Raw genomic sequence first — 22,374 nt, 5'->3', positions numbered from 1 at the left:
TTTCTTGAGGAGCGTGTGAGACAGAGGTGTAACGGTACACAAATACACCTCGGCTTGGAAGTCACGGTTCGGTTCATTTTCGGCACAGTGAGGAAACAAAGGCACATAAGATTTATTTTCCTTTGTTGGGAACTTAAAAACCTTTTACACGTTGTCCATAATGCAGCATAAAGGCTTAGAGGCCTGCTCAGATTTATGTTTTAAAACATTTTAAATGAAACATAATAAATAAATAACAAATATGAAATAGTATAAAAGATAGAATAATGATGCAGCTTACCACCATAACGGAGGTTTTACTGTGTTTTTATCGACACTGTTCTCAGGGGCTTCAGTCTCAGAAGGTTCAGACTTTGACCTTTCACAAGAGTAACGTTAGCTTGGTGGCTGGTCAGGTAGTTTTGGTTGGCTCATGAAGAGATAACAACAACTGAGATCAACAGTGATTTACCTAACCCACCTCAGACAACAAACCATTCACTACTAAAGCATCAAAGCTCCCCCAGGTGGGTCCAGTCCACAGCAGAACAGATTCTTGAGTGGTTTTGAAGCAGACACTGATGGTTATGTAACGTTCAATGACCCTAGTGTTAATGTTTGTTACGTTTCCTCTCACTGTTCCTCCTTTACTCTGATAAACCGATGCGCAAGGCACTGCAGGAGCCTAATTGGTCAATACAGCTGTCAATCATGATGTCACACTCTCTCTTTTTATGTCAACAAATAAGTAATTCAAACTGAACTAGTCAGAAAAATGAACACTGTGACATAAATCAGCTTGACAAGGACCTATACTGCTGCCAGTCAGCATGGGGAGCTCTCAAAGTTTTGGTTTCACTTGGGCAGCTGTTGTGCTGTCACTGATGTTATACAGTCAAGGGTGTATGTGTCTGAAGGGGAGGACACACCACAAAATTTTGGACAAAACTACATTGAATGCAGACAGGTTTACTGCACACACAGATACTTTACTTTTGTTAAATATGCACAACTGCACTGCCATAATGTGTATCTGTCTTTCAGGAGAGGATGTTTCAGAGCTGCTCCTGACTGAAGAGTCTCCAGCCAGCGATCAGTCTCTCTGAGGATCACAGGTCGCCTCCTCACCTGAGCTCATTCCTTAACCTGCCACAGAGTGTGGACAGAAGCCAGGCACAGTGATGATGGGGCAGAGCACAGAGGAGACCGAGCCAGGAGTGTGTGTCTGAACATTATGTCCATGTTTCTACAGGAGGAGAGCTGTGGGAAACTGTAGAGACCTCAAAGCTCTGAAGAACTCAGACCACACAGGATGACCTGCTTCTTTCCCACGTGTGGTGGCAGGGGCTGAAGCTGCCCAAATATTTCTGTGTGTGTGTGTGTGTGTGTTTGTGTGTGTGTGTGTGTGTTTGTGTTTGAGCACAGCCACAGGGAGTGTCTGGTCTGTCCCCGGCCCAGGGTGAGGTTGTAGCGGTCGCTCTTTGTGTTCCGGATGCAGAACATCCTCGATCAGAACTTAGACATGGCCACGGCTCTGCTCGCCGGCGAGAAGCTGAAGGAGCTGATCCTGCCTGGCTCCTCCCAGGATGAGAAAGGTGGGGCGTTGGCGGGGCTCATGGTGCAGCTTAAGCTGGAGCTGCCCTTTGATCGTGTTGTCACCATCGGCACGGTCATCATCCCAATCCTGCTGGTCACACTCGTCTTCACCAGGAACTTTGCAGGTGAGACTTTCACCACTAGAGGGCAAACACCACCACAGTAAACATTAAAGTTAATCAGCAGCTGTTTAACCTTACACAACTTTTCAGCAGGTACAGTTTGTGCAAGAAAACGTTATCAGATTGTAAAGTAAACAGCAGAGTACTTTGTTTCTTTAAGAGCAAAAAGGTCTCACTGCAAGAATGTGAAACAGGTAAAGGCAGCTGATCAGGCTGAGCCAAACATTCAGAGTGAGCCATGCACAGCTTTGTGTCTCTTGTGACGGACATTGATAAGAAGAAGTGTACTGTGATTAGGCATGGCTGTGAAGGGAGCACTGACAAAACAGAGAGTGCTATAAAGAGGGCAGTAAGGCTAAAGAGCGACTGGAGACAGGATGGGATGGGTTGTAGGGAGAGGAAAGAGAGAGGAAGGTGTTTGGTTAGAGGACAGACTGGAAGTGATGGACGGGAAAGATGTTAGTTCACTGCTGAGTCAGACTGCAGAGCAGCATGAACCATCTGGGATTGAGGGTTCAAATTCAGCAGCTAAATTATGTGGGTGTTAACACAAGTACTCAGGTATTCCCTCACTGCTGTGGTTTAAAATAATATTTAGGGAACAGTCTCAGATGACTTCAAAGCTTACAGCGTCTTGCCCTCTGAGCAGTTGGTAATATCATGCTGCCCTCATAACCTGTAACAATGAAAAAACCCAATGACTAACTGACAGCAGTTAAAACATCTGTGATATCAAATCAATCATTATTTTTATAGCGCTGATTCATAACAAATGTTATCTCCAAAACAGCAGGTCTAGACTCTACTCTGTTTTATAATTTACAAAACCAACAACAAGATAAAATGATCTGGTCTCATCTTAATCCACCATGAGCAGAGCACTCTGCAGCTTTTAGCAAGTTACAGTGGCAAGGACAAACTTCCTTTAACAGGCAGAAACAGAACCAGACTCACGTTAAACAGACATGAGCTGAGACCGTGTTGGGGTTGGAAAGAGGGAGAGATGCTTCTGCTTCGAATCGACAGCGTAGCCTACCCACGTAGTCGACTCCCGCCTCCTCCAAAATGTAAACATGCGTCAAATCACAGCGGACTGCAAACCTGTGTTTGGTCTGCTCGGCAGCATTATATTTCCTGCATTTACAGCACTGGGATCCCCGCACATCAGCCTTACATCGGCCGTGTATTTCATCTCCTCTGACGTCTGCTCTCTATTCTTCCCTGCAACACGTATCAGCTGTTAATTAACAAAATCCGCTCAGAATCGCTGTGAAAAAGTAAACAGAGATCGTAGTGGGGCCGGAAACAGGCGACTCAACTATCAGAGAGACCACACTGCCCTCGGCGGAGTATTGCTGCATGACATGAACACATCGTCACAAAATATGTAGTGCTCACGTCTGCGTCGACCATTAATATATAGGGTCGACACAGAACTAAAAATCAGCCTCAAGCCTATAGCAGCATAACTAAGGGCTAATCCAAGCCTGAGCCAGCCCTAACTATAAAATTTATCAAAAAGGAAAGTTTTAAGCCTACTCTTAAAAGTAGAGAGGGTGTCTGCCTCTTGGACGCTGACTGGTAGATGATTCCAAAGGAGAGGAACCTAGTCTTCCAGAGGGGTAAAAGGGAACTATGAGCTCTTTGAGATATGAAGGTGCCTGACCATAAAGAGTTTCTTAGGTCGGAAGAAGGATTTTAAATTCTATTCCAGATTTAAAGTGGAGCCAGAGAAAACTAGATGTAGAGTCTTTATGTTACAATGTTACAATGTTACAATGTTACAATGTCATTTAGCAGACGCTTTTATCCAAAGCGACGTACATATGAGAACAAGAACAACACAAGCAAAGATCTAGACAAGAGGAAACAAGATCAGTACGAGTAACAAAGTGCTTCAAGTCAATTTGGGTGCAGGTACTGCCAAGCAGTGTAAAGGCAATGCACAAAAGTAAGTAAGGATTTTTTTTTTTTTTTTTAAATAAGTAACATCTACAATGAAGCAACCAAACAATTTAAGACCTTTCATTATCATCATCAACAGAGCTTTATTAGGGGCGGCCCGATAAACAGCTACCCCTTGTATCCCTTCACTTAGTTCTAGAGGTTAAAAGTGGACTTTCTGCAATCCTCAACCATTAAAATCTGTGTACCTTGTGTGCACAGAAGAGAATTTCCCAGTCTGAGCCAGGCACCACCTCGTATCACTTCAGAAAGCAGTGTGGATGTTATCAGAGACACACAGATGAGTGATTCTGAAAGATTCTCACAGATATGGTATGAATGAAAGGACAACTCAATCTGAGAGAAGAAAGATACTCCCTTGAAATTCTGGAAATATTGTTGAAGGCTGCTCGGCCATTGAAGTAAAAGTGTCTTTGGTAACAGTGTTTTGAATGAAGCAGAACTGGTAAGTGGTTACATTCTGACTGAACACTCAGTGTAGCTGTGGGCAGTATGATTTCAACAAATACTCCAGGTGCATTTACCTTTTCTCTTTTTCCAAACATGGTTTAGATAAAAGCGTTAAACTGTGAAGCCTCTCATGCTCAGCAGAACTTTTATTCCACCGCATCTCACCAAGACGTGAGAGCAAAATTTTTAAAAAAACGACAGGAGTGAGGAGCATGGGTGTAACAGTACCTTGTGAGACAGTTGAAAATGGGTTCGTATAAGTGAGGGTTCAAACTGGTGAGAGGAAAAAGGAAACGTAATATCATTTTTAAAGCAGCAGAGGGCGCTATCTGCCTTTGACGTCTCTTGTTGGACATCATTACTTGTCTTTGGGCTGTAGATGAATAGAGGCATATGATGATAACTGGGTGTTATCTCACCTCCATTTTAAAAATGTTATCCATATAAGCTATCGATTAACTAGTAATCACTCTCTTTCTCTACAACTGCTCTCTCTCCTCACCCGCTCTGCAAGTAACAGACAATGAGAAAGCTTTGCCCCCCCCTTAGGAGGCTCTAATACATCTGACATTTTTACTGTTGATCCTTCTTTTAGCTGTTTTCATTTGCCCCTGAAAATGTACAATCTCGCAGAGTCACGTTTGGTATCTTTTCAAAATAAAAGTGCATTTGTTATCCTAACATTAGACAAAGTTAACTCAGCATAAGGTGGTAGAGTAGAAAAGCATCACAAATAAATGTTTTACAAGACCAAAGGTTCAACACAAACTGGGTTACTTACAACCAGAAGAAATTGTGGAAAAAACATGAACCCAACTTCCTGAATTGTATCATATCGTATCGTACCATGGTTTGGCTTGTTGAGTCAAGCAAATCATCCCTCGTGAGGAGGGAGTCAAATTACAAAGAAACACTCAGTCTGTCTTCTCATTGGATTACTTGTGATCATGTTTGAGAATATTTGTGTTGACTCTTCCTGTCTGTATCTTCCTCAGAGGAGTCCATATACTGTTACACACCACACAACTTCACCAGAGATCAGGCGCTGTATGCACGAGGCTACTGCTGGACAGAGCTACGGGATGCTACAACTGGAGTAGAGTTTCACCTTTGGCCTTCACTATTTGAACACAAGTTCCTACCCTACGCCCTGCTGGCCTTCGCTGGAATCATGTACATTCCCGCTCTGGGCTGGGAGTTCATGGCCTCCACGCGGCTCACTTCAGAGCTCAATTTCCTGCTTCAAGAGATTGATAACTGCTATCATCGAGCCGCTGAGGGCCGAGCTCCAAAGATCGAGAAGCAGATCCAATCGAAAGGACCTGGCATAACTGAGAGAGAGAGGAGGGAGATCATAGAGAATGCAGAAAAGGAGAAGAGCCCCGAGCAGAACCTGTTTGAGAAATATTTAGAGAGGCGGGGCCAAAGTAACTTTCTGGCTAAGCTTTACCTTGCACGCCACCTGGCCATCATCTGCCTCAGCTCCATCCCCATTTCCTACCTGAGCGCCTACTATGCCCGCCAGAGGCAGAATGAGTTCACCTGTGCACTGGGCGAGCCCCCTGACATTAGCAGCTACGTAGAATTGAAGCTGAAGGTGAACTGTAAGCTGCCTGCTGTGCAGCTCCAGCGCATCATGGCAGCCGTAGATATCGTTATGCTCTGCACCATGAACCTCATCATCCTGATTAATTTGCTGCACCTGTTTGTGGTGCGCAAGTCCAACTTTGTATTCGACAAACTGCATAAAGTTGGTATAAAGACACGGCGACGCTGGCAGAAGTCCCAATTCTGTGACATCAACATCCTGGCCATGTTTTGCAATGAGAACAGAGACCACATCAAGTCGCTGAACCGGCTTGACTTCATCACCAACGAGAGTGACCTCATGTACGACAACGTGGTCCGGCAGCTGCTGGCAGCGCTCGCACAGTCCAATCATGATGCCACACCCACTGTGAGGGATTCTGGGATACAGACAATTGATCCCAATATGGATCCCTCTGATCTTGGAGTGGGCGAGATGGCCGGGGAGCCGCTAGTCGTCAAACGGCCTCGCAAGAAGATGAAATGGATTCCATCATCGAATCCTCTCCCACAGTCGTTCAAGGTAAGGCAGCTCATGGAGGGACAGTTCCCAAGTCTTTATTAATCCCCAACATCAGAGAGAAACTAAACTAAGTGACTTCTAGAGACAGAGCAATGCTTCCAAGGAATGGTCTTCCTTTAGGACTGCCTGGTCTAAATTTAAAGTTATGATTTAATGACCTGTCGATGTGTTACTTTCATTTCTAAAGGAACCTCTCACTCTGACTCGTCTGGAAAATCACACCAAGCCTGAAAAACCCAAACAACTCAGGAGGAAGACAGCGGCTGACAACTTCATCGCACCACTGCTGGACACCAAAAGCACACAGCACCCTGCAACAAAAGGTAGGAAGGAAGACCGTGACATATTGAGAAAAACTCTAAACTTCGACCAATCGACCGCAAATAATCACCCAATCTACAGCTTCCCTTTGCTTTTAGGCACTTTTCATCGTCTTTTATCTTACAGCTTTGGTTCGCCAGCACACCACTTTGGCTCACACTTAAAATGCAGATGGAGGCTGTTTTCAGTGAAAATGGTTGGATTAACACTCTGTACATTACTTTACTAGTTAAGAACAGCACATTGGTAAAATTAGCCACTAGATGGAAAATAAATTGAAGCTCCCAAAGTTGGTGGAGACCAAAATAGAGCAAATAATATTGACCTCACTTTCATAAATTGGTATTAGTTGTCAAAGAGTTATCTCAATTTACAAATTCTGCATAAAATAAAAAAAACCTTTCAGTGAGAATATCGGACCTGATTTTGTTATCTCAAGAGTTCCGGATTCTTTTGTCATGTGACGTGTGCAATATACAGGGGCTGTGGTCCTTGTCGCAGCGGTCGCTGGTTTGACTCCCTGCCACAGCTATTTGCTGCATGTCTTCCGCCACTCTCTAATCCCCACATTTCCTGTTTCTCCACAGCTTAACTATCAATGAAGGCAAAAATGTCCAGAAATATAAATAAATAAATAAATAAATAAAGTATTCTGGGTTGCTATTGTAGTTGTACAAGTATCGGACACTATAGTGTCTGCGTGCAATAGAGGAAAAAAAAAACAGCCCATTTGAATGATAAAAGAGGTGGTACTCATCCATCATGATGCAACCCTGGATCCCATCTGCAGTCATCCGAAGACAGTTTAGCTTTAATTGACATCTCTAAAGAGGTATATGCAACCATGTGCAACTATCAGCTCTCATACATTCCTCCACTGGGGATGCTCTGAAATGCTTAAGTACCTAGTTGTCTAAACAGAAATGTAAATTCTGGCTAAGTGACTATTCTAAAGGTAAGACAACACTCAGAAAACAGACTAAATTAATGTCCACATGTCTTTGCTGGTTTCTCATTGCTCTAGTCAAGTGGTTATATCTCAGTTTAAACAGACAGCCATCATACAACTTTATCTCCATTTATTAGATCAACATACAGACAAACCACGCTGTGCTAACAGATGACATCTGTCATCCGTGCTTGTTTACATCCAGGTAGTAGAACTTTGTAGCTTTATGGCAGTAGACATCAACCAGAGCTACAGCACCAGTTAGTGGGCGGTGGCAGTGCTACAGCTTAGACACAGCATGGTTGGTTTGACCCACCAGTAATAAGGGTGGTCCTCACAGGATGCTAAAAGAAAGCTACTGTTTCTCTGTCTACTGGTTGTTTAAATAAGGAACAGTTTGCTAACATTTTTGCAATAACAACTGCACATTGTGAAAATAGTGATAACAGTGTTCGCAGAATGTTTAAATAAGCACAGGTTTAAGTAAACTTTGGATAAATGGCTGGCCATTTTCTGATGTTCTCCCTTCTTTTCATCCCATTCAAAGACATCAGCAAGCACACTCGCAACTTCTCTCTGGACGTCCACCCGTACATGCTGACCATCCGTAAGCCAAAGGTGGAGACTACAACCACAGAACCTCTACCATCAGAGCACAACCTGGGTGCAGTGTACCTTGAGGGCACACACACTATTGTTCATGTGTCTGGTGCAATCACAGGTGAGCCTGATCTTTCCTTCACTCTTACTCTTCTGGTCATTCCTCATTTCTTGGGTACGAAATTCAAAGATTCCGATAGTGCAAGTTTTGATACACATTCAAGAGGCTCAAGGAAAAAGGGTAATGCAAAAAATATAAATGTTTGCTTTTCATCTTTTCAATACAGTCACAAATCACACAGCTGTGGCAATACATCTCTTTAAAATTTACATTAACTGAGAGAAAAGAAAGGAGATCCACCCGCCATCCCGCCCGAAAACCCACAGACTTGATTGTGTTCATTATTAAAGAGCGTATACTGCGATTACAACGGATTCCTGACTAAACAAAAGCTGCACATCAAAATCTTGGATATCAAGACTATCAAAAGAGGCACAAATAGACAGGTCGCATAAAGAACTCAGCAGAAGCTTTTTTATACAACTAATCCCAGTAAGGTTTCCAGTGCTCTAAATGTTCAAACTAAACCCCCCTAAAAAGTCTATCTACAGTTAAGTCAAGATTGCATCCGTTTTAATCTAGCTGTTTCCTTTAAAGGCATGCAGCCTGAGCTTGGTCCAAACAGGGAGTATGTTTATTTGTAAGTCCCCCTTCTTTGCAAGCTATTCCATGACCGATTGAACTCCCTATGTGGGTGTTGCTGACCCTTGAAGAAGGGTATGACAGGGGTATATTAAGGGTACAAGCTGACTTCACTGTTTTCCAAAAAGGATATTTTGTTTTTTTGAAGTGTGGTTGTATGATGTAGTTATCGATACTGCAACAGTATGTGAGCTGCTGTTATCCTTAGATTCAGAAAGGTCCTGAAATACTGTTGGTACCAAGTCCCACTCCTGACAGCAGAAGCTCTCTGGGTTCATCGACTCACAGTTTACACACCTGTACCACCAGGTAACTCTGGAACTCCCCTCTTGAGAAGTTTCTCCTCTCTCTCCACTGAGTCTCTTTCCTCCTCTGTAAACTCTGATTCATAAAGGTGTCCTCTCATGTCCACAGTAAACAACATGTCACTGCGCTGTCTGCGTCACTCATGTTTTAGTTAGTTGTATTTTTGTCTCTTTGAAGCCCACAGCGGAGGAGGAGGAGGAAGAAGACGTATGTGATGCGTCTGTGAATAGTGCAGAAATAAAGAGGCTCTCTGACGGCAAAGTGAAGAGCTTAAAATTGTCAAAGAATGGCATTAGTGTTTGGGTCTTACTGTCTTCAAATTAGCTAACTTGTGTGGTCAAATCCACCCTGTGTTAGAACTAATAGCCTAGCTGCTGTCCAGTTCTCCACCAGGTTTCTCAGTAAAGGGGCCAAGCTGACTGGGATCCTGCTGTTGGTAACACACTTACTATAGACAACCTCATACAACCGCATTTCAAAAAAAAAAAATGAACTATTCATCTAAGAGACTCAAACTTTCTCCTCTCTTCCTCTACCCTCTCTTCTTCTCATCTCCTCAGAAACAAAGGTATGCTCTCCAGAAGTGACCAACACTGCCTTTTCTACAATGACCCTGCCCACCACCACTTACGTTAATGGCGTGAGCCCGAATCCTCCCTCCAGCGAAGACGCCCTCAGTCCCAAGTCCTCTCCTCCTCCCGGAGAGCCTCTCCACCAGACAGAAAACCCAGAGACTCAGCCTCCACCTCTGACCAGAGCCCCCACCCATCAGCTGCTGAGTATACACCACACTCTGTTCGAGGAAGACGAGGACGAAGAACACCGACGAACCAGGCTGGCTGAAAGACCGGGGGAGCTTATTGCAGCTGGGGAATGTTGAAGATGAAGAAAAAGAGGAAGGATGATGGAGGTTTCTTTTCACTTGGCACTTGGCACACAACCATGTCAATCACCTTCTATCTACACCTCTGCTCTTTCAATGCACCTCTGTGACAGGTGGATTAGACGAGTGATGAGCGGAGAGGAGACTAGAGTGGTAAAAACAAAGTGACTCAACTTTAAGATGTGAAAACTACTGAGGGTGGATAAGACAGAGGGTTTGGGTGTTTGAAAATGTTAACCAGAGTATTATTGAAGGAAGTGATGTCACGTTCATGTCTCAGGATGACTGTGCACGGTAACACCCTCCGATGAAACCAGCAGTGATATACTTCAACAGGGTGCTACAGGTACATTTCAAAGGTCTAATGAAAGACAGAGCAGCACTGAGGGCCGAGTGAGCTTTCTTAAAAAGTAACACACACCTTATCAATGCATATCTGCAAAAGAAAAAAAAAAAGCATTTCTTCTTCAAACTTAACGTATTTTAAACACATATTATAATGCTTAGTCCCTTTATCCCACTTAGCTGAGTAGAGAGGTAGCTCACGCAATACAGTTGTTGAGATCTGCACAATTTATATGCAACAGATCACAATATGTTTGTGGCAATAATGTTTGCGCTTACTGCATCATCTTTCACAAAACGCTGAACATATTAAGACACTGTATATGAGTCACTGTCTGTGGGGTGTTTAAAATAAGACCTCTTATGGCTTCATCATTGCCATTTCACCACCGATCAGGAATGTGTACCAGAACCTGACTCTGCCATATTTGCACGCCATGAATCGTAGGTTAATTGGAGAATCTTAGAAACAAAAAGCAAAAAGACTCTTCGGTAAAAATGTCAGGTATGGAGAGCAGTCTTGTTGGTAAAGTATAGCTCTGAGAAGCTGCCAGATTTGTTTGACAGGTACCAGATACCTAAAATATGGTGCAAAGAGGCAGTGATGTGGGTGTTTTCTGTGTCTTGAAGACTTAAAGCCAGCTCTAAAATGAGGAACTGAGCTGGACTCACTGGAAAAGTGTGTGACGTTTGTGTTCTGCTGGCTTCTTGCTGTGATGTGAAGTGATGATTAGACGTGAAAGCTTTCCATAACGGAAGGTTTATTACAGGAAACAACATTTAAATTGTCATATTTAGTCTCTGACACAAGAGGAACTTCTTTCATTAACTATGACCTGTCTCATGTTGTGCTGTCATTTGTTCTAAAAAAATCTGAGGCCCTGAGCAGACATGCATCCTCAGCAGTTTTTTATGGAGATCTCGACTTGTTCTCCTATTCATAACTTGGGGTTAAAAAAGCTGTTAATTTTATGATAAAAGGATGATTTTCTGATCTGATAAAACAGAACAATGGGCGGGTCCCTATGACAGACCAGACCATGACATGCCATGCTGCCGTTTGAAGCCTATTTCTGGTATTTAGCCTTAAAACTGTGGGGATACAAGTTCTGATAAACTGACGTCAAGTCGAGATCTCAAGAAAACAACTGAAATGTACTTGTTATCATGAGAAAATGAAGTAAATGATATATATGGAAGCATGTCCACTTAGGGCCTCTGTAGTCTAATCGCAGGTCTGGTTTTAAGCATCAAGGTGTGCTAGCACTTTTCACTGAATGATTGCACAAAGGGATGGCTGCTTATTATTATAACCTGTTATTTTTAAACACGATTACAGGAATAAAGGAACTGTGTGCACTGCATCACACACCAATAAGACATCCACTGTAGAGACCACTTCTTCTGGGGCATTCAGTAAACACACACTAAGACTTATAATGTCTTGTAATGGGGGGCTGCAGTTTAACAGCTTCTAGTCATCCTTGGGATGAAAGAAATGATTCATCTCATTGTAATGGTACAGGGTTGGTCAATAGTCTTATGTTAGATTACTCAAGCACACTAAATGCATCCAAAAGCACTTTAAGACTTGTAGCACGAGTGTGTGAGGGCATGTAATGTTTCAACACAACTCTGCTTATGAAAATGTTTATTGTTTTCACATTGAGTCAGTCACAGAAGTCTAATGTTAGTTTAAAAGTGGAGAAAGGGGCCTGGACGACTTTGGTTGTAGTGTGATATGTCAAAATGAATACATAATAAAGAAACACTTACTTTCCATATAAATGCGTCTCCCGCTAATAAATGACTTCATGTACCAGAATGCAACGCGGCTGTCCGTTTCATCATAGCTCTCTCTGCATTCACGTGCTCATCGGATGCTCGGAATTCCCAAAGCAAAAGTTCGTGATACCGCTTTAGCTATATTCGGGAGCTGGAAGTCAAATGTGGTCACAATCTGGTGGCATATTGGAGAAGATTTGTGTTATTTTATCTCTCAAAATTAACCCTAACCCTACGTAACAGTGAAACTCTAAAGCTGACTTGAAATTCTAAATTTAAGTCAAACTGACAAACTAAAAAGATTAGTTTTCTCAGATGTCTTAAAACATATTTATCACCAATTACAGGATTTTCTTACTAAACATAAATTATGCAATAAAAAAAAAAATATAAAAATCTATGTGAACTTATGAATACACGTTACATTTCTAGAACATTATTCTAAGAATGTACATGTAAAAGCGCACACCCACATACTCATGTACAAAAATGTAAGTTTATTTCCTATCATTAAATGGCTCTGTGAGGAAAAATACAAGATTCTTAGAACTCAGTGGGATACCAAAGTTGTTCCACTTGTTCGAGGTGTTCGCGTGAAATTTTCCCAGTGGGGAAGTCTTTTTTCCGATTATTCTGACAACACGTGAATGCACTCACCGACACGGCTGTACTGACGAGCAGCTTTCTGACAAACGGGCTGGCTAACTCAGTAAGTCTATCATTAATGTTTAGAGACAACAGCTCTAAATACCACTGAATATCTTGTACTTTTTAACAGACACATGTGTCGTTTGATTATTGCCTTTCGACGGTTTTGATTTGACGAAATTGTTACCGGTACTTGCTAGCATGTATTCGCTTGAGTTAGCTGTTTTCATCGTCCTGTAGCTAGCCTAGCCGGTGAGCCCTCTCCGCTCAGGGCTCAGCAGCCCTTCACCTGGAAGTTACGTCAGCTGGTCTGTACACCTGAAGACGCGTTTTCTGTCGCTGCGCAAGCCCCTTGTGTAGATATCTGCTGTGGTATTAAATGCTTCGTGTGAGATACCATTTACTTCTCTGATATAAATTAACAGACCAGGAACAATCCCCACTTTTCCAGTGGACGTTACGGCACATTGACTGATAGCTTCAATCTCTGCTGTTAGGCTACGTCAGCAACGAGCTGTCAGTGATTCTGTACTATGTGTTATTGTCAGTGAACGCCTCACTGTCAGTGGCTCTGTACTATGTGTTATTGTCAGTGAACGCCTCACTGTCAGTGGCTCTGTACTATGTGTTATTGTCAGTGAACGCCTCAACGTCAGTGGCTCTGTACTATGTGTTATTGTCAGTGAACGCCTCAACGTCAGTGATTCTGTACTATGTGTTGTTGTCAGTGAACGCCTCACTGTCAGTGGCTCTGTACTATGTGTTATTGTCAGTGAACGCCTCACTGTCAGTGGCTCTGTACTATGTGTTATTGTCAGTGAACGCCTCAACGTCAGTGATTCTGTACTATGTGTTGTTGTCAGTGAACGCCTCAACCAGTGACTATGTACTATGTGTTGTTGTCAGTGAATGCCTCACCGTCAGTGACTCTGTACTATGTATTATTGTCAGTGAACGCCTCTCTATTCAATGCTAATTCATGTCTTCATTCTGCCCTTCTTCACACGCAGCTTTCCGTGCTTCAAACATGGACCAAGACAACAATTCAGAGGTTTGTACGTGTGTCACAAACTTTTTACCATTGAAAAGGGGATTTATTTTTCATTATTGATGCTTTTGTTTCATGACTTCCTCACATTTGAGCACGAGGATTGAACAAACTAGGACTTGTTGGAAAATTGCAAGCCTTTTTTTTTGTATCTGAACGTTGATGATTATGGCTTATGGCTCATGGAAATCCAGTATCTCAGATTATTCTAAGTTTATAAAAAGAAAACTATTTCAAATACACATTTACACTCAATACTTATTTGGGGCTCCTTTACCATGAATTACTGAGAAACACTATCATGTGGTGGTAGTTTTGGCGCTGTGGGCAGGTGCTGAGTCCAGCTGGAAGGGAAATCAGCATCTCCATAAAGCTTGTGAGCAGATGAAGCATGAAGTGCTCTTAAACCTCCTGGTCGACACTGTGTTGGCTTTGGACCAACACAAACAGATGACATGGCACCTCAAACCATCACAGACTGCTGCAACCTCATTCTGGACTTCAAACACCTTGGATTCTGTGCCTCTCCTTTCTTCCCCCAGACTCCAGGACTTTGATTTACTTTGGACCACTGAGCAACAGTCCAGTTCTTTCTCTCCTGAGCCCAGGTAAGACTCTTCTGACGTTGTCTCTGGTTCAGGAGCGTCGAGTGTAGCCTCTTTCCTGAAGACTTCTGTGTGGTGGCTCTTGAAGCTCTGACACCAGCCTCAGTCCACTCCTTGTGAAGCTCTCCAAAGGTTTTGACTTGACTTTCACCGACAGTCCTCTCCAGACTGTCATCCCTGCTGCTTTTGCATCTTTTCTTACCACACTTTCCCTTCCGGTCAACTTTCCATTGATCTTCTTCGATACAGTGTCCTGTGAACAGCCAGCCCTTTCATCAGTGACTCTCTGAGATCTACTGTATATTTTTATGTTTTGAGCTGCAGGCCATAATCATCAACACTAAAATAGAAGAAAAATCTTGTAAATATTTAGCTTTAGACTTTTTGAGGCAGAAGAAGAATCAAACCTGACTGACTCGATGGCTTCCACCTTTGTAATCTGAGTTTCCCCACAGCAGTTTCTTAATTTTGTGCAATCAGCCAAACTTTCTCAAACTGCCTGCACTTAAGAGGAATAATCTCTTAATCTTACTCTGACGTCGACATGCCTCTGATGATGTGTTTATGTCTTACAGAATGAGTCGGTCGGCCCATCAGAGGACCCTTCAGAGGAGGAACATCCTTGTATACCTCCAGGGCTCTGTAAGCGGTTTTATTTACATACAGTGTGTGTGTGCTTTATTGCATCAGAGAGGATGACTTTTCTTTAAGTCATAGATTTTCATGTCATTTCTTGTCTGTGTTGCATAATTATATGAATTTTGAAATGTCTTTTATTTATTATGGACTTATTTTTTTTCTACAAATGGGACAACCTCAACACTCTTTATCAATAATTAAATGAGTGAATCTGCACCGTACTTGAAATACAAAGCTCTGTAAACTTCTTCTGGTGCATTAAGTGTTTTGACTTGTCTGTGGTTTACCAATCAGCTGCATCCAAACGCTTCCCAATCATGAGCTGAGTGGTTTTCTGTTTGAATTTACTATCAGCGTAAACAACTGAGACAGAAATGACTTTAAAATCAACATAATGAGATCCTTAAAACTATACAGAACGTCTGGAAACTGAGAATCAATCCTTCCTCAGATACCTCCCAGTAGATGCAGTAAGACCTCTGACTCTATATTTGCTCCTGTCCGTCTGTTTTGTCGTCCCAGCGGATGGAGAAACGATGGAGCTGCTCTGGCAGCTGCGAGCGCAGCGTCGTCAGGCGTCCCCTGAGCTCCCTGAGACAGTGACCCGTCTCACCGCCGCTGATGGCAGCCTCCTCTACCTGGTGGGCACGGCACACTTCAGCGACAGCAGCAAAAAGGACGTGGCCATGGTGAGCCAATGAAAACAGAGTTTGTGCTGCAAAGTTTGCCGGATTCACCCTCTTTTTAAAATGTGATAAGCTGTCAGAGAAAGACAAAAGAGTGTTTCTACTGAGATGAGGCATCCCTCTTCTGCCGGTCTTAATTGTGACTTCTTCTCCACATTGATTTTTCTGTCTTTCGTCTTCACTTCCTCTCCGGCTGCTCATTTTTCCCCACCCGATGCTCTCTTCCCCCGTCTCTGTGTCTTTCTTACAAACCTGCTGCTCTCTCTCTCCCTCACACAGACGATCCAAGCCGTGCAGCCAGACGTGGTGGTGGTGGAGCTGTGCCAGTACAGGGTGTCTATGCTAAAGATGGACGAGAATACACTGCTGAGGGAAGCCAAAGACATCAACCTGGAGAAGGTCCAGCAGGCCATCAAACAGGTCTGAATTACAGAGGGACGGGGATGAACACTGGCAGCAGTGTTCAAAACGGCAAAAGCACATATGATGGGGAAAAAGAGGAACAGAGAAGGGTTACAGTGAAACATTAAGAGTACTCAAGTCTGATCAGGCAGTAATACAATCATGACAGAGAGAAACAGTGAACAGGATTACAGCATGCTCTCATTGGTAATGGAGACATAAATGCCTGATGTATCATTCAAAACAGGATTAAGGTTCAGTAAAGAGCTTTTGGTCCGTTCTCTTTGTTTTGCCCTCCTGGTTTTCAGATCTATGAGATGAAAAGAGCATGAAACTAAAAAAAACCTTGTGCTGTCAGTGCAAACCACCATTTAGATACAAAGAATGACCACTGAATGCTTCTTTCTGCTCACAGAATGGGCTGATGTCTGGCCTGATGCAGATTCTCCTGCTCAAAGTTTCGGCTCACATCACAGAGCAGCTGGGCATGGCTCCAGGAGGAGAGTTCAGGGAGGCCTTCAAAGAGGTAAAGTACTCACATGAAGCGTAAGAAGAGGTCTTCAAATCTTCAGTTGCTGTGAGTTCTTTCTGTCTCTTTCTCTAACAGGCGGGACAGGTGCCGTTCTGTAAATTCCACCTCGGGGACAGGCCCATCCCTGTGACGTTCAAAAGGGCCATCGCTGCTCTCAGCCTGTGGCAGAAGGCCCGTCTGGCATGGGGTCTCTGCTTTCTATCAGACCCAATCAGGTACAAGCTCATCGCTGACATTTTTAGTCTTCCCACATATTGTATCGTGAGACAATCACTTACAATATTTCACTTTAGACACTGCAGCTTTTTAAAAAATGCAGATACAGAGTCCAGAGGTAAGCCTTTCTAATTTTAACACCAAAACATGGATTTGACTCAATCTGGGGTAATAATCTGATGATTATTAGGGGTTGTTCAAAGAAGCTCAGTTAGCTAGGAGTATTGTTTTTGCATGGGTTCAGATCTTGGTGTGTTCTGTTGTTAGAGGTCACTGCTTGGTGTGTATAGTGGGAAAAAGTAAAGATATTAATTAAAAGAGAGTTATAAAGGATGATGAAACATTGGGACATGATGGTAGCAGCAGCATTTTGCTCTGAGCGGTTTTTGCCTGTGAATAGATGCCGTCACTGCGTATAGTGTGTGTGAGCAGCACGGCTGTCTGCAGTTCTGTTTAGAAGTAGAGAACATGCACCCACACGTTTTACAGAGAACATGCAACTCTGCCAATTTTTTAAGCTGCCAGTGTGTGTGTGTGTGTGTGTGTGTGTGTGTGTGTGTGTGTGTGTGTGTGTGTGTGTGTGTGTGTGTGTGTGTGTGTGTGTGTGTGTGTGTGTGTGTGTGTGTGTGTGTGTGTCTGTGTGTGTGTGTGTGGTGTGTGTGACAGAAAGCTTTCTGCTTTAAGTGACTGAATACTCATCCTCTGACATCTCTTACATTGAGCTCACAAATGGCTGTCAAGGCTCAAAAGTATGTTTTGAAAGCCTATTTTCTGGGCAATTGGCACAGCCTAAAAGCATCTTTTAAAGCTCAGCAGTTACTATAGCTGAGTCCTGATTCAGGGGGTCAATCCTCTGCATTATGCATTAGGAGAGTGAAAAGAGAGCAGGCAGAAAAAGACCTTAAAGTCTCCTTAAGATGCTGACTTTGCTCAATAATTCATTTAAACTGAAATACATTTAAAAGTGTTCAAATAAACTGTTATTGTTTGCATACAAATAAAAGAAAAGCATGGTGTACATGTTGAGAGATAACTTTTTAAAGTAGAAGCCTAAAACTAAATTTAACTGTCATGTGGCTCAACAAAAACAAGAGAACGTTCACTGTATGAAGCACTGCATATTTAGTAGTTTGTCTTTCTTTAAGTGAAATACTGTGAACAGAGATGAACAGAGTAGTGACCGTGTTGGATTGTGTGTCATGTTTCAGTAAAGAGGACGTGGAGAAGTGCAAACAGAAAGACCTGCTGGAGCAGACCATGTCAGAGATGATCGGAGAGTTTCCCGCTCTCCATCAGACCATCGTGGCTGAACGAGATATCTACCTCACACACACGCTCCGCCAGGCTACACGCTGTGTGGAGGCCCCTCCTCATGCCCAGAGTACGTATGGCTGTACAATGAGCTGCTGATCACACCATGTGTTGTCTGCTGTCAGCCCTGTCTTTATAAGTTTCACTCAAAACAAGGTCATGAACGATCTCTTATTAAAATGTCATAAGGATCAATTCTTCACAGGACAGGGTGAAGAGGTGTGTGATCTACTGTACATTTGAATCAGTGCTTGTTGAAATATACATATTAATCATTCTTTACTTAACCGGCTGTCAGTCATACTGTTATAGGGATGGTTTCAGGGGTTAAGCTTTAAAAAATGACCTTATTTACATTAAAAATGGGTCCTTAATTTACATTCAGGTGCAAAAACAGCTGCGTTGAACAGAGAGACTGAGAGGGGAGGATTGATAGAGGGAGATGAAGAAAGAGAGATAATGTTTTGGAAGATGTCTCACAAAGCCTGCATTCATTTTTGTTAATATTAGTAACAGGTGATCTAAACAGCTGTATGAGCAGAGTGAGGGGCAGAGAGTTGGAGGCACGAGAGGGTGATCCCAAAACACATTTATTTTCCTGTGATCTGATGTTATTTAAAAATTGAAAGAGCTTACATGTGGTTAGCTGTGATGTATGACAGCAGTGACTCAAATGTAAAGCCAGTACGGACCTCAACTCCTCATTTTGAGCAAGGGCCACACGAAATAGGCAAACCTTGTATTCTGTAGATTCTGGGTGCGTCAGACGTGAGTCGTGCATTAGACACCCTGCCCACACAGGTGGTCTGAATACTCTAATCTGTGAACATGCACGCCAAAATGCTTCCTGTGTGAAGCCACTGTTAATCCTTTGAAGTAGATTCTAAGCTTCGATCTCCTGTTCTCTGCTCTTTAATATGTACATGTGGGTCCAAATATGTGCTCATAAGTTTACATACTCTGGCAGAATTTTTTTTTTTTTTTGCCATTTTACAGAAAATATGAATGATAAGAGAAAAACTTTTTTTTCACCCATGGTTAGTGGTTGGGTGAAGCAAATTTTTTATCAAACAACTGTGTTTACTCTTTTTATATGATAAAGACAACAGAAACTACCCAAGAAACCATAAATGATGCCAGGGTATGTAAACTTATGAGCACAACTGTACATTATATCTATAGGTTAAAAATGCTTTTATTTATATTCACATGCATAAAATACTGCATTTATATTCAGCTAGTTGTACACCTGTGGTCTGAAATTGTAGTTTTTATTTTATTTTTTATATTTTTGAGGCATTTTTGCCTTTACCTGACAGGACAGCTGGAGAGAGACAGGACATGTGGGGAGCAGAGAGTGGAGGAAGACATGCAGCAAATAGTTGAGGCCGGGAGTTGAACCCGCGACCGCTGCAGTAGGACTATAGCCTCTGTATATGTTGCGCATGCTTAAATAGCTTGCAAAACTGCGCCCTGAAAAAGTACTTTTAAAAAATACCATTTCAAACTTGTTTGATTGCTTTGTCATGACTACATAGAAACATTTTGTGTGCAGATGTAAAGACATAACAACCGACCGCCCCAGAAAGAAGACTTAAATGTAAAGCTTCCCCATAACGGATGAAAATTATAAGAAAAATGATTAGAAAGGTAAATGAATCAACAAAGAATTTTACTGAAGAGAAATTAGAGAACAGCAAAACAAGTCAGCTTCCTGTGAACCTTTATCAATTTACAAATGAGTTGCGTAATAAACCAAACAGACAACAGTGCAGTGTGAATACCACAGACTTCATGGAAATGCTGAGTCATGCTTCTTCTTAAAAAAAGAGTCACACTTTGACCTGCAGTTCACAAAAACAGAGTGTTTTCTCTTTATGGTCTTGTTAATTCCAAAGTAAATTAAAGTAAGACCATATGAGTGTTTTCAGCGGGGCGTCATTCTGGATACACAACATGCTTCATAACTTTACCACACAAAGGGAAGATTAGGACTTTGTGAGCTTGTTTGTGTTAATGTCATGATAGATAAGCTGTGGTTTCATAAATAGTGATAGAAGTATGAAAAATGTAAAGATTTTTTTAATGTTCCCCTCTATCTCTCGTAGAAGTGCCTGCTGTGGTAGTAGGAGTTGTAGGGATGGGTCACGTTCCCGGGATAGAAAGAAACTGGGAGAAGCAGCTCAACATCAGTGAAATCATGAGGTATGTTTGTCTCCTATTAACATTACAGATCATCTTTAACAGAAGTATCCTGTCTGACTGCAGCATCTTGGTGTTTGTCTCCTCTTCAGTGTTGCGCCCCCGTCACGTTTCGGCTGGGTGCTGCGCACGGTCTTTAAGGGTGTCATGATGGGAATGATGGGATACGCCTGCTATCGAGCCGGAGGGAGTCTTGGTCGAGTCCTGCTGTCTTCACCTACTGTCAAGTCCTTACTTAAGACTCTGCGGCCCCCTCCTGCTTGACCCCTGAAGCCATCAGTGACATGACCTTTGACCTATTCAAACAATGCATCTTTCACCAATTGCCTTAAAAACAGGAAGTGAGGCTGGAGGGAAGGTTTCACCAGCCCACATGATGAACTTACAAGGACCTCAGGGGGACAGAAGCCTCCCACCTCGTCTTCATGTCCCTGTAGACGCTGCAGGGCTGTACTGCCAAAGAAACCACGACAGTACTCTTTGATTCTTTCATATTTAAATCCTGCAATTTGTAAAGTTTACAAATGCCAATGATTCCCTTTGAATAGATTTACATTTGCCCCACCATTCCTTTGAATAACTCACACACAGAAGTCATTTGACAAGTAGATTTCGGACTCATCTTCAGTCACCTGCCCCGACATGACGGAGCCATTTTCAGAGATACACTTTTCTAACGCCGTATCCTGATTCCTTCCTCCTCTGGTGCCAACCAGCAATTTTGGTAAATGGCCCATTTCGAGTCCAGCACTTTATAAGAGACTGTTGGGAGTCTTTTTCTGTACTGCAGTCTACAGAAGGGGAGAGAGTGTAAGGGCCTGTGTCCACTAACAGCTTTATTTTTTTTTTGCACTGGCACTGCAACCACACCTGAAAAGTGTCCCCTTGAAATAATGAGTCTGGGTACATCAAATAAACTGTGCCTAGTTTCTTCTCTAGCATTATTGTAGACAAAGTAGATATCCAAAGTCACGCCCCTTCTTATTTGTGATTGGTTGATGAGGGATGAGTACAGTGTTTCGAAAGTTGAACTTTTTCCAGCTGAGAGTGCTGTGAGTGCAGTGGCCAGTAACTGTATATGAATATGAGCCACACGCCTCCATCTTCTTCAATTGGAAAAAAAAGTGAAGCTGAAATACAGCCACACATTTTTAGTTAGTGACGTATTTTGAAGCCAAGACGTTCAAAATGGAGGTGGGGTTTGATGTCACACCCCTTCCTCTAACCAGAAGACACCTTTAACTTACTGATAAAACATCAGAGCTCCCTCAGGTGGGTCAAGTCCACAGCAGAAGAGATTCTTGTTTGGGTGTGAAGCAGACACAGTTATGCAAAGTTCAGTGACTATTGTGTTAGTGTTTGTTATGTTTCCTGTCACCGATAATCTGGTGCAGACATTTTCTATAAAAGGCAGGTGCTGCCACTGCAAAAAAAGCTGAGTGGACACAGGCCCTAAAGCATCAAGTCAGACAGGACAATATAAACAGATTATTATAATAATAATAATTATATATATATATATATATATATATATATATATATATATATATATATATATATATATATATATATATATATATATATATATATATATATATAGCTTATATATATAGCTTGGAAACACTTAAAGACAGTATTTATGTGTGTGCATGGAGTGGACCCCATGGTTGTGAGTTCAAACAATGTCTGAATCTGAAGTTAGGAATGATCAACTGTATTAGGAGTTCATTCTTCATCACAAACATTCAGATGAACGTGACGGACGACAAACTTCAGCCAGAAGATTAAAATAATGACTGCATGTTCATAAACCTGGCCACATCAACAGACAAGTGCCTCATATTGCAGCAGTAAGGGCTCAAGGTGAACTAAATGGAATGGTGAAAATGTGTTGCATCCATCTTCACAGATGTACCACCCTCACTCAAGTGTGAAATAATCTGACTTCCTATAGGTTCGTGATGGGCATGT

General features: G+C 42.4%; 2 protein-coding genes and 1 long non-coding RNA gene across 6 annotated transcripts; 2 read left to right on the top strand and 1 right to left on the bottom strand.

Annotated features, from left to right (window-relative positions):
* Nucleotides 1-67: 67 nt before the first annotated feature.
* Nucleotides 68-13,046, bottom strand: LOC117813830. Of its 2 annotated transcripts, XR_004631465.1 has the most exons (5): nt 12,772-13,046; nt 12,106-12,289; nt 10,406-10,420; nt 9,733-9,967; nt 68-1,715 (listed from the first exon to the last, which is right to left on the bottom strand). It is a non-coding gene; the product is annotated as an uncharacterized LOC117813830 (long non-coding RNA). The 2 variants fall into 2 exon arrangements; XR_004631466.1 differs by lacking the exon at nt 10,406-10,420.
* On the top strand, nt 847-12,117 carry panx2 (pannexin 2). The gene is made up of 5 exons (XM_034684870.1): nt 847-1,700; nt 5,108-6,222; nt 6,410-6,545; nt 8,040-8,213; nt 9,662-12,117. Exons 1-5 carry the CDS (start codon nt 1,472-1,474, stop codon nt 9,979-9,981), a joined length of 1,974 nt encoding a protein of 657 aa, XP_034540761.1. The 5' UTR covers nt 847-1,471; the 3' UTR covers nt 9,982-12,117.
* On the top strand, nt 12,706-20,970 carry trabd (TraB domain containing). 3 transcript variants are annotated; one of them, XM_034684866.1, is made up of 10 exons: nt 12,706-12,823; nt 13,773-13,813; nt 14,991-15,057; nt 15,577-15,743; nt 16,020-16,160; nt 16,558-16,668; nt 16,750-16,889; nt 18,099-18,271; nt 20,310-20,406; nt 20,496-20,970. In XM_034684866.1, the coding sequence occupies exons 2-10, from the start codon at nt 13,790-13,792 to the stop codon at nt 20,665-20,667; spliced, it is 1,092 nt and encodes a 363-aa protein (XP_034540757.1). In that variant the 5' UTR covers nt 12,706-12,823; nt 13,773-13,789; the 3' UTR covers nt 20,668-20,970. The 3 variants fall into 3 exon arrangements, with proteins under 3 accessions (XP_034540757.1, XP_034540758.1, XP_034540759.1); XM_034684867.1 differs by lacking the exon at nt 12,706-12,823 and adding an exon at nt 12,843-13,070 and having other exon boundaries at nt 20,496-20,667; XM_034684868.1 differs by lacking the exon at nt 12,706-12,823 and adding an exon at nt 12,843-13,150 and having other exon boundaries at nt 20,496-20,667.
* The last annotated feature ends 1,404 nt before the right edge of the window (nt 20,971-22,374 follow it).

The sequence above is a fragment of the Notolabrus celidotus genome, chromosome 6 (genome assembly GCF_009762535.1).
Source record: "Notolabrus celidotus isolate fNotCel1 chromosome 6, fNotCel1.pri, whole genome shotgun sequence".
In the NCBI taxonomy this organism is placed as follows: domain Eukaryota; kingdom Metazoa; phylum Chordata; class Actinopteri; order Labriformes; family Labridae; genus Notolabrus; species Notolabrus celidotus.
This window is presented reverse-complemented; position numbering and strand designations above follow the sequence as displayed.